General features: G+C 46.5%; 4 protein-coding genes across 8 annotated transcripts in view; 3 read left to right on the top strand and 1 right to left on the bottom strand.

Moving 5' to 3' along the window:
- Positions 1-22: 22 nt before the first annotated feature.
- On the top strand, positions 23-1,875 carry LOC108088172. The gene is made up of 2 exons (XM_017185849.2): positions 23-188; positions 267-1,875. Exon 2 carries the CDS (start codon positions 276-278, stop codon positions 1,704-1,706), a length of 1,431 nt encoding a protein of 476 aa, XP_017041338.2. The 5' UTR covers positions 23-188; positions 267-275; the 3' UTR covers positions 1,707-1,875.
- Positions 1,876-2,374: 499 nt separating this feature from the next.
- On the top strand, positions 2,375-3,283 carry LOC122320513. Its single transcript, XM_043208651.1, has one exon. The coding sequence runs from the start codon at positions 2,375-2,377 to the stop codon at positions 3,281-3,283; it is 909 nt and encodes a 302-aa protein (XP_043064586.1).
- A 3,523-nt stretch (positions 3,284-6,806) lies between these two features.
- LOC108102228 lies at positions 6,807-7,612 on the top strand. The gene has a single exon (XM_017206957.2). The coding sequence runs from the start codon at positions 6,929-6,931 to the stop codon at positions 7,559-7,561; it is 633 nt and encodes a 210-aa protein (XP_017062446.1). The 5' UTR covers positions 6,807-6,928; the 3' UTR covers positions 7,562-7,612.
- LOC108102227 overlaps positions 7,580-11,932 on the bottom strand; it is a 34,302-nt gene continuing 29,949 nt past the window's right edge. For 4 of the 5 annotated variants that reach the window (XM_017206952.2, XM_017206955.2, XM_017206954.2 and 1 more), the window contains 6 exons: positions 11,371-11,746; positions 11,181-11,306; positions 10,974-11,069; positions 8,917-10,304; positions 8,327-8,437; positions 7,580-8,261 (listed from right to left, as the gene is read on the bottom strand). In XM_017206952.2, the coding sequence (XP_017062441.2) occupies positions 8,230-8,261; positions 8,327-8,437; positions 8,917-10,304; positions 10,974-11,069; positions 11,181-11,306; positions 11,371-11,746 (2,129 nt within the window). In that variant the 3' untranslated portion in view covers positions 7,580-8,229. The remainder of the gene's footprint in view (positions 8,262-8,326; positions 8,438-8,916; positions 10,305-10,973; positions 11,070-11,180; positions 11,307-11,370; positions 11,747-11,932) is intronic. The other variant, XM_043208699.1, reaches the window with a different exon arrangement.

Genomic DNA, 11,932 nt, shown 5'->3' with positions numbered 1-11,932 from the left:
GAACGAAGTTAGTTCAGTTCTAGTTCAGTTATTTTCCTTGTCTCAGTTAGGCAAACACTTTCGCTAGGGAACGTTTAGATTGGCGAAGTGGGGAAAATACTTAACGAATACACCGCACACACAGCAGTCAAACTAGTTAACTAGCTAACCGAGTAAAATTCAGTCAGTTTTGCTTAAATTAATTGAGGGTGAGTAGGAGAAGGGATCGGATCCCTTTACGTTGAAGTGTTGTTCCAAATTGAGTTACATTCATCCCGGGCCTCCAGATTGCAACGATGGCCAGCTGCGACGTGCAGGCGACTCCATCCCAGGAGGAGCTCAAGAACAACGAGAATATCAAGAACGTGAAAAACTCCGAGGAGAGTCGGCCGTTGAACCTGAAACCCCATATCGATATTGATGGCTCGTCGGAGAGCGACATTCGTCCTGCGCGCGGTTCGGCGACCAGGATGACCAGAATCCCGGCACCCGTGTTTTCGGGTCCGAGTGGCAGCCACCGAGTGAGCAACCGGCTCTACAGCTCGGTGGTCCGCCAGTCCCTGGAGCGCAGTTACCCCGAAGACCAGACGGTGACCGACGACTCGGGCATTCACTTGGAGTCCTCAATCTCCGACGAACTGGAGTCGTCTCCGCTGTCGGTCAGACCCAGTCCCATTCTGCAGACAATTCTGGACGCGATTCCCGGCACCAGCAGCGAAGAGGAACTCCGGCGGGCCGAGGAGCAGACTCTCAAGGAACTGCAACGCGTCGTCGCCGAAATGGAGGCCGATGTGGGCATGGATGACCTGGAGGTGGCGAGTCTGTATTCGGAGTTGCATGGACAAAATGTGGTTCTTGAGGTCTTCGACATTCCAGATTATTCTGTCATTGATATCGAACAGCCCTCTGCAAACGAAACTGACAACCAAAAATCACAATTAATTGATCCTGATCGGAGATCAAGCAATGAAGAACCTGCAAAGGATCCTTTACAAACTGCAGAGAAAAAGAAAACTGCTGATAAAAAGGCAACTCCTGAAGACGAGGCAACTTCTATACCAGAGGAGTCTCCTGGAAAGGATGAAACGGATTCCGTGGCATCCTTTGAGCGGTTGGCCCAAGAGCCAAGCGAGGACTATCCGCAGATTGTTATCCAGGAGCCCTCTGATGAAGCAGAGGACACGGAAGCACAGAAACCTGTAATCGAATCTCTGCTGGACGAACTCGAGATGGCCATAAACGGTGGTTGCGAAACCGAAGAGGAAAGGCTACTCAGGGAGCAGTTCGTGAGAGGTCCCGATGTATTGGGCCAGAAGTTTACGCGTCCAGCAGACGAGAGCCTTTCCACCACTTCGGTAGAAGGATTGGCCGCCCGTCCCTCGAACGATGGATCCGTGGAGAGCGATCGCAGGATGGTTCCCTTGGAGAAGCTCTTCGATCCGGAGCACAATGCGGAGCTCCTGCGCCACCTCCTTCTGATTGGAGCTGAAGAAAAGGCCGAGGCCGTGCAATTCTCGCCCAGAAACGAAGCCGCGGAGGACAATAAATCGGGGGAGGTTTCGGGTACGGAAACCGAGGACGAGGAGGATCGGGATGATGCCATTCAGGATGGCAAGCAGCCTGGTTTCCTGCGACGCCTAATTGGTCGCAAGTTACTGCAGTTCAGCTATCCCATACTCTTCTGCAGCCTGGCTCTCGGCTTGATCTACCTTGCGCGCAAGGAATAGGCCTCCGTACTCAAAATGCAAATTAGATCGTTATACAAAAGCAATATGAACAGATCCGACTCCGGTATTCATATATACATATATGTGCAAGGCACTTCAAAATCACCCGACGCATTGGCACTTGGTTGCCTTATTGAATCTATTTTTCAAATAAATATGCTCAAAGCAAGCTTTCACATTTCATTTTGTAATATTTATAAGTGTATTTGAATTAAACCGCCAGTTACTACAACGTCTTTTGCAAATGAGCGCTAGGTGGCGTTAGATGAAACAGTGTGTGGCAACCTCATATGGTTGCAGCGCCAACTAGAGCCTGCCAACCTGGCGGAAAAACTTGCAACGACGAGAGAAAAGCAGTTGAGTTTCAAGAAGCGATACAGCGACGCGAGCTTTACTAACTACCTTAATTAAATGTATCATTATTATCAATAAACGTTAATGGCAAATATACTTCGCCATAGTGGTGACCCCGACAAGTTAAAACATTAAAACCCTGATCATCGTGCGAAATTAACTTTATTTCTTGAAATTCGCAACACACACATGCACTTTCGCAATCAGAAATTGCGCATTTAATGAGAAGACGCCAATACGATCTAAGAAATATAAAAGGAAGACGCCTTTATTTCGACGAAGAAAGCGATCCAGCCGATTCATCATCTTTCATCATGCCGGATTCCAATCCTGATTTAACTGCACAAATCCGAGATCTGCAACAGCAACTTGAGGCACTTCGGACGAGTGTCCCTTGTAACCGAGATGAGACTACTCACACACGCACACGTACGACAATTCACTTGCCGAAATTCGCACATAGCAATCCTCAGCTATGGTTTGCGCAAGTGGAGCGCTCATTCCGATTACACCACATCGTGGACGACACCGACAAGTTCGACCTTGTCACTCTTCACCTGGAGGCGGATGTGGTTTTGGCTGTGGAAGACTTAGTCATTCGACCACCTGACGAAAACAAGTATGTAGCAATAAAGAATCGCTTATTACAAAAGTATTCTGAATCCCCAGAGTCGAAACTACGCCGACTGCTACAAGGTGGGGATACATCTGGTCTGAAACCATCCGAAATCTTGGCCAACATGCGTCGACTAGCTCCGGATCCGGGCAGCGAGAACATTATCCTCACACTTTTCCTGGCAGAGATGCCGGCATCAATTCGCCCTACCCTCACCGTCTGGGAAGAGACCGATCTGGATAAGCTGGCCAAAATCGCAGACAAAATGCTCGAAGCAGTGAACCACAATGCTACTTTCGCCATCAGCACGAACACTTCGACTGCTGCTGATTCATCCATTTGCGCTGTTTCCACCGAAGATCCTTGGAAAAAAGTCAACGAGCAGCTGCGTTCGCTTTCACAAAAGTTTGATGATTTACAAAAGGATGTCAAACGTCTCCAATTCCAAGGTCGCTCCCGCAGCCCATCGCGTAACCGACCACAAACGGGAAATGCTAATTACCAGTCCTCCGAGTCCCAAGAGAAGCTATGTTACTACCACGAGCGATTTGGAGAAAACGCCCACAAATGCCGTCCCCCATGCTCCCGCTCCTCGTCGTTAAACTAGAGGAGCTGTCGTCCAACACGCTGGTCGACGGCAGCAAGTACTTAACCAGCGAACCCACAATACAACGAGCTGCTCCACAGGAACAGCGTCTACACATCACCGATCGCTCATCTCACATCCGTTTCCTGATCGACTCAGGATCTGTAGTTTCCGTCATACCACGAACGCTGGTTAGACAAAAAACCACTCTAAACGATTTGGAACTGTACGCTGCGAACCAGACCGTCATTCATACTTATGGAAAGTACGTAACTCAGCTGAACTTGGGTCTCCGCCGAAACTACACCTGGCCATTCATTATCGCTGATGTGCACACAGCTATTATTGGGGCAGACTTCTTGAGCAACTTTCAATTGCTCATCGATCTTAAAAATCAAAGATTAATTGACTCGCTTACTGGTCTTTCAACGCCCGCATGTCTAGCACAAGCGAAACACATATCAGTTTCCACAGTGCAGCGTGTTTCGAATTTTCAAAAGCTGTTAAGCGAATTTGTCAACGTGACAAGACCTTCTATCAACAAATCCACGCAACACGACGTTCGTCATTATATAGAAACAAATGGTATACCAGTTGCTGATAGACCACGACGCCTATCCGGTGACAAACTTGCCACTGCCAAAAAAGAAATAAACTTCTTGATTGAACAAGGCATATGCCGGCCGTCAAAAAGTCCTTGGTCCAGCCCACTACACATGGTGACCAAAAAAGACGGTGGCTGGCGGGCATGCGGAGATTATCGGAAGTTGAATTTAATTACAATCCCTGATCGCTATCCAATAGCCCATATACACGACTTTACGGAGCAACTGCAAGGAAAGAAGATTTTCTCAACACTCGATTTGGTCAAAGCCTATTACCAAATTCCCATGGCAGAAAGCGATATCCAAAAAACAGCGGTGTGCACCCCGTTTGGACTGATCGAGTTTCAGTACATGCCGTTTGGATTAAAAAACGCGACTCAAACATTTCAACGTTTTATGGACAACATCTTCCGCGGCATGGACTTCGTTTATTGTTATATCGACGACATACTTATAACATCGAAATCCTTGGCTGAACACGAAGAACATCTTCGAGCTGTATTGGAAGTTCTACAGAAACATGGTTTAAGCATTAACGTGAGCAAATGCCAGTTCGCACAGCCGCAAGTAAATTTCCTCAGCTATACGATCAACGAGTTTGGAATTAAGCCACCCACCGAACGCATAGATGCTATTTTAAATTATTCACGCCCTGAAAATATAAGCCAGCTGGGTCGTTTCTTGGGCGTCATAAATTACTATCGCAGATGTTTGGCTCGATCATCACACATACAAGCACCGCTCACTGAGTTGCTAAAAAATGTTAAGAAGAATGATCAACGCAAAATTGAGTGGACACCAGAACTCAATATAGCATTTGAAGCTTGCAAACGAAGTGTAGCAGACGCTGCGCTTTTGTCTTTTCCCACAGCAAAATCTGAACTCCAGCTGGTTTGCGATGCTTCCGATTTCGCAATCGGAGCAGTTTTAGAACAGCGCACAGACGGAAATTGGCGACCCCTAGGATTTTTCTCTAAGAAGCTAAGCTCCACAGAAAAAAACTACTCGACTTACGACCGGGAACTGCTCGCCATATTCGAATCCATTAGGTATTTCAAACACCTTGTTGAAGGACGGATTTTTGTAATCAAGACCGATCACAAGCCGCTCGTATACGCATTACAACAGCGACCAGAGAAAGCATCGCCGAGACAGCTTCGACATTTGGCTTATATTTCCCAATTCAGCACTACGATTTTACATGTGAAAGGATCTGAGAATGCAGTCGCAGACGCCTTCTCGAGATTATGCTCCATAACAATGCCGACAGCTATAAAATTATCACAAATCGAAGAGGATCAAGCATCAGATCCTGAGCTGGTACGTCTTTTGCACGGAGCTACATCATTAAAACTTCAAAAGATTCGATTTGATGACAACATCTCACTCTACTGCGATATATCGACAGGAAGCGTTCGTCCTTATATACCTAAATCTTTGCGAAATACTGTATTTTCTTCCATTCACAGTTTATCTCATCCCAGTGGTCGATCAACAGTCCGCCAGGTGCGCCAGAAGTTCGTATGGCCCTCGATGAACAAAGATGTCCTCGAATGGTGCAGAGTTTGTTTACCATGCCAGCGTTCAAAAATCCATAAGCACAACCACCTATCGCCGGAGAAGATTGAAGTACCCAACGGAAGATTTGATCATGTCCATCTTGACATTGTAGTCATGCCACTGCAACAAAACTATCGGTACTGTCTGACGATGATTGACAGGTTTACCCGGTGGCCAGAAGCTGTACCTCTTTCAAACATTACTGCAGAAACAATTGCTACGGCGTTTTGGACCCACTGGATATCTAGATTTGGCTCACCGAAAACGATAACGACAGACCAAGGAACACAATTTGAATCGGCAGTTTTTAAACACCTCGCCAATCTGGTTGGAAGCAAACACATACACACAACTGCCTACCATCCCCAGTCAAATGGACTCATAGAGAGGTGGCACAGATCCTTCAAGTCATCTTTAATGTGCAACAGTGGTACTCCGTGGCCGCAGTTACTGCCAACCGTGATGCTTGGACTTCGCACCTGTTTCAAGGAGGACATCAAGTCTTCCGCGGCCGAAATGGTTTATGGAACACCTATTCGACTTCCAAACGAATTTTTTGCGGACTTGGATGATACGGTTGACCCAACAGTTTTCTTAAGCATTTTCCGTGAGCATATACAGAAAGTGCGGCCGACACCGACAGCACATCATACCAAGCAGAAACTGTTCTTGTTGAAAGGGATCAATAATTGTACTCATGTATTCCTTCGCACTGACGCCGTCAAGCAGCCTTTGGAAAACCCTTACACTGGTCCGTATGAAATCATCAGGCGCGAAAGCGATCGAGTTTTTACGATAAAAATCAATGGTCATGAGACATCAGTGTCAGTTGATCGCCTCAAGCCAGCATTTTTAGTGAAGGATGATCGACAGTTGGATTCAGATGAAGCTACCCCTAAAATCACCAGGACATACGAACGACGAGTAAGATTTTCAAACCAAGATTCGTGACGCATTCACTGGAGGGGGAGTACTGTGGCAACCTCATATGGTTGCAGCGCCAACTAGAGCCTGCCAACCTGGCGGAAAAACTTGCAACGACGAGAGAAAAGCAGTTGAGTTTCAAGAAGCGATACAGCGACGCGAGCTTTACTAACTACCTTAATTAAATGTATCATTATTATCAATAAACGTTAATGGCAAATATACTTCGCCATAAGTGTTGGGAAGGAAAGCAGTGATCGATAAATATTAATCGATGGCAAGGTCCAAATGGTAATTTCAACTTTCAGTTTTAAGAATTGAATTTCTTAAAATATAGTTGTTGGTTATGCTTTTAATTAAAGCACCTATTTTAACTAAAAATGATTAAAATTATGAATTTATTAAATTTACCTGGGGGTATACAAGTAAAGTATATACATTTTCGCAGTAACCTTTGATATTCTGACCATGTTTTTAAATAAAATTATCCGTCATCAATAATCATTCCGTACAGAAATAAAATATTTTTAATTGCCCTAAAAATTTAAAGTAAAACATCAGTGCGATACTTGCAAGCATGACTTCCTTCCTGTGCGTTTGCACCGCCGGCTTTTTCCACCTGATGAACTACGTGGCGTTATCCTCGAAGAGTTCGGGGGTTCGAGGGCCAGATTTTCCGTCTCTGATTGTGGCCATTGCTGCAATGGATCTCATTTGGGATAACTGCTTTATTCCCCGCCGGTTCGAGATTATGCCAACGATTGTGAAGCGGATCTACGAGCTGGCAGTGTCTTTCCTATTATTGGAGATCGCCATCCACGTTTTCTGGAAGTCCGTTGAGCAAATATGCTTCTTCCTGATTGCGATTATACTGGTGGGCACAGGACTCGTGACGAGGTACCACTTTGAGAAGTACGAGAGCTACTGGGTGGGCAGCGTTACGGTGCCACTGTCCCTTTTGATCCTGTCACTCGCTAGCCAGGCCACCGACCACTTTCACATGCTGCAGGATTGCTACTACTTGGTTCACACGAAGGTGCAACTGCGAATGGACAACGCCATGAAGCATATGGTTCGGGGTACAAAGAAGAAGATGACCAATACTGAGCCAACTCCTCGGAAGCACAAGGACCTGGCTCACAAACAACGTCGTGGAAAGTCCTTTGTGAGCCAATTTCACCGCAGCGAAAACCCCTTCTTCGATCAATAAGTAAGAACTTCTCGGAGATCGTCTTCAATTAGATTCGTTTGTTTCTTTTATTTTATACAAGAAAATTATAAAATTATTTGTCATACATAATAATTAAATTGCTTTTATTAAATTACAAAATAACGACTATATTTGATCTGCTTTTTACAGCACGCGCGAATTTGTTCAACAAGCTTGGACAATCTGTACGGTTTGAAGAATCTATGTTTATATATAAGTATATAAGTATTGCAATTTGGTACCGCGTCAAGCATGGTATTTTCGAGTTTCTTGTTTAGGTAAATAATACTTAAGATTAAAACAATATTTCATTCGTTATATTACGCATAAGTTCGACTTAATTTCATGTAGTTTGCATACCTAAAGAGCACATATGGGAATTACTAATTTAAGCTTTATCTCCTCCATTCTCGACTTCAATCCGCTCCCGAAGCCTTGCATTAAGCCACGTAATATCCGAGATTGGGACTAAAGATGGATCGAAAACGAGGTCGCAGCTATTACGTTGATTCAATGCAAGGCTCCCCAGTGAGTATTTTTGGGGCAGTGGTGGATCACTGTTCTGACAGTGAGTGCTCGCTGCGTCCCATTCGATATTTATGACCACATTTTACATTAAAGCAGCTTGTTATCTGTAATTTATCTTCCCTAGTTCGCGACTCGTTGTTTTACTGCACTTCGCTATCACTATCACTCTTTTCTGAAATCAAAATTAAATGGTTAGTAAAGTATCATACATAAGATTGGGTTTGCTTGTTAACTTACCCTTTTTGCCCGTGTAGGCGTGACGTTTCAGTCGGTCGTATAAGTCTTCTTTAGTTCCATACAGCGAGGCATTGGATCTGGCCAATGTACTCATCTTGCCGGCATGCAGACCTGTCGCAAAAATGTCTATTAGGTAGGGTAAGCGGAAATGTTTTTGTAAAGATAATCTATCACTCAAAATAAAAAGTAAAGTTACATCCCAAATTGCTTTAAGAAACAGTCTAATAAAATTTTGGTGATATGAAAAAAAGTAAAATTGATTTAACTTTTTGCTGTCTTAAATCTAGTAATTTATAGTAATTAATATTATTCATTCCTGTATAACATTCACAAGCTCTCAACTAATTTCTAGTTCCTAAGTTTCCGTAATTTTCTTCAGTATTTGTATGGTTTTTAGTACTTTAAATGTATCATTTACGTTAGGAATATAAGTTCTTTCATTAGCCTGCTATTTTTAATGATATGTAGGGAACTTATATGGTGAAGCTATCATTTATAGTTTCCTAACTTTTATCTTGTATCTTATTATTGGAAATATCTTTTTCTATATCATCTTCCTATTCGTACTTCCTACTTCCTGCACTACTCACCATCCTTCATGTACGTTTCGTTGTAGAAGTTGGGCATCTCCCAGCCGTCCTCCTCGTCGTCGTAGTAGTGTGCGTAGGTGCTGTGGTGCGAGGGGGCGATGGACTCCGCGTAGGGAGTGTGAGCGCCGTAGTAGAAGTTCACCTGCGATCCGGTCTGGTCAATCGCCGGGGTGAGCATCTTCTTGGGATCCCTCCTCTTCGTCGAGCGCACGCAGATCATCCAGATGAGCAGGACGATGATGATGATGAAGATCACCGCTCCGGCGATTCCTCCCGCGATGTACGCAAACTCCGATCGCTCGGCGCAGTGGGGACCCGTGAAGGATCCCACGCAGCGGCAGGATGGCGTTCCCTTGAGGTCCTTCACACAGGCACCCGAGTTCTCGCAGAAGCCATCGCATACGTCCGTGCAGGCCATGCCGGTGCCGTTGAAGCCCGGCTTGCACTCGCACTTGAAGTCCGAGGTCTCCGGCACCATGATGCAGTAGGCATTGGCGTCGCAGTGCGGCTTGCCCTCGGCGATGTGCTCGCAGGGATTGGTGCACTCGCTCTTCGAGGTGGCGCCGGTGATCTTGGTGCTGTGGTTCGGCGGGCACTGCAGGCAGGCGGTCTGCTGCGACTCCGACTGGTAGAAGCCCTTGCGGCACTCGATGCACATGTTCAGGGTGGCGTTCAGGTACGTTCCCGCCGAGCACACGGGCAGGGTGCACTCCTCCACCGAGCTGGCGCCCACCTTGGGCGTCGTCCTGCCCAGCGGACAGGCGGCGCAGGATGGTTGCACTCCCTGCAGGCGGTACGTTCCCCTTGGACAAGGCTCGCACCTTCCGTCGGCTCCGAGTTGCTGGCCAGAGCTGCACTCGTCGCGGCACTCCTTGCGGGAGGTGGCCTCCGTGGAGCGGGTGGTCTGTCCCAGGCCGCAGAGCTCGCAGCCGAAGGATCCCTCGTTCGGCTGGTAGAATCCGTGGCCGCAGGAGCGGCACAGACCCGTCTCCGCATCGAAGTACTTGCCGGCCGGGCAGCGCTCCTTGCAGTCCGCCGCCGAGCGGGCTCCGGGTCCGGCGGTCACTCCGGGTCGTCCTGCGATCACCGGGCACTTGCTGCACTGCAGCTGGCCGGCCTCCGACTGGTAGGTGCCGCGGGCACAGGCCAAACAGGTCTTGTTGGCGCTGTCGTAGAAGGTTCCGATGGCGCAGGGCACGCAGTCGGGGATCATCACCACCTGGCCCACCGGACAGGCGTACTCGGATCCCAGTTCCAGGGAGGCGGGATCGGGAACCGTGTTCGGCAGGATCTCCTGCACCGCGAACTGGTCGTCCTCGAGAATGAGCTTCTCCAGCAACTGCTTAACACTGGATCGTTCACCAGTCGATGTGTGCACCACTGGATCGCTGCAGATTGACAGAAAAATTCGGGATTAGTTTCGGTTGCATGACAGTGTCTTATCCGTATGATTAGCAAACAAGAGGTAATGTCCAGATGAAGAGTTGTTAGAAGGAGTCACAAAAGTATCTGAGGTAATTTATACTACTTTAAAAAGGGCTTTGACCAATGTCATAATCAAATAAACTTTATTACCTAACACTGGTCAATCAACTCATACATACATATGTAGATTATGGAATATCAAAGAATTATTAAAAAACAGTTCGTTTAAAGCTACCAATTGCATTGATTGTTAAATCTATTAATTTTTTCAATAATTGAATTCTGGAAACTCACTCGAGAGTCAAACCTGGAAAAGGTTTAATTTCAGTGTTTAACAAAAAAATTAATATTTAAAATGGATTTCTTTTGTGACCCCCAACACCCTTTTAGAACATTAAACACAAGCTTTAAATTTGGGTTAGCACGCATAGACATGAAACATGAGGTTAGAAAAGCATTAGATTGGTCGATTGCTTGGTTGGATTGGATGGATTTTGTATTAGGCTGAGACGGTTGCTGGTTATATAGTTGGTAGTACTGGGTGCAGATTGAGATTGATGCTGGGCAGATCGGGTGCAGTTGTCGGAATTGGTTATTCGAAGGGTGAACCAACAAAGGAGTGCTAGACATACTTTACAGCCGGGAAGGCTATCTCCAGGGTGTATGTATCGCCGCCAGTTTGTTGGCGTCCCTGGCGACCCGTCAAAGTGAGATCGTCATCCTCCTCGCTGCAAATTGGGTTAACGAACACACAGAACACATATAACATATACACAGTGTACACGGACAAACGCGATCAAGACATGCTTAGGATCCTTGGGAGTCATACGACTACTTACTTGACCACTGGGAGTTCGGCTTCCATCACGTAGACACCGCCATCCTTGGCCTGTCGGCGCACTCGGTTGTTCTGGGCAGCGCGGTAGTGATCGCACTTCACGTCGATCTGGATGTCCTTGCATTCCCTGGAAAATAGAGAAGAGGATTTATTAGAAGGGGAACCCCAAAAGGAGAAACTCCAAAACAAACCTCGTTCCTTCGATGGCATACGAGCAGAAGTTCCAGTCTCTGTTCAGTCCGTTCACCGAATTGGTGACCTTCTGGCGGAGCACCGCCTGACCAGCCTTGTTGCACAGCACGTCCGAGGGGAAGAGCATCTTGATGCGGAACACCCGCTGGGCGGGCTTCGAAGGAGAGCAGGACGGGTAGACCAGGGGCATCGAGGGTTCCCGCGTGGGGCGCCAGAAGCCCTCCGCTCCGCAGGTGTAGAACTCCGGAACCTGCTCCGAGAACCGCAGACCCGCATTGCAGGCAATCTCGCACACCTTGAATTGGCCACCTGCTCCCCAATCCTTGCACACCTGCGATCCTCCAACAGGATCAGCCAGAGCGGGACAGAAGTCGGCTAGAAGATAAGAATTTAAATTGTTATTGAATTGTTGTTAAATTGCTTTTTAAAGTAGTTGTTAGTGTTTTCTGATCAATATAGCTATAACTATGACTTTTAAAATAAAAAACATATTAATCTCGAGACTGCAGTCACAATCACGTTATTCATTATTTTGCGATTCTAGAGTTAAATTAAAGCCCT

This window comes from Drosophila ficusphila, unplaced genomic scaffold (genome assembly GCF_018152265.1).
Source record: "Drosophila ficusphila isolate 14025-0441.05 unplaced genomic scaffold, ASM1815226v1 contig_607, whole genome shotgun sequence".
NCBI lineage: Eukaryota > Metazoa > Arthropoda > Insecta > Diptera > Drosophilidae > Drosophila > Drosophila ficusphila.
The sequence above is the reverse complement of the archived record's forward strand: the minus strand, read 5'-3'. Positions and strand labels throughout refer to the sequence as shown.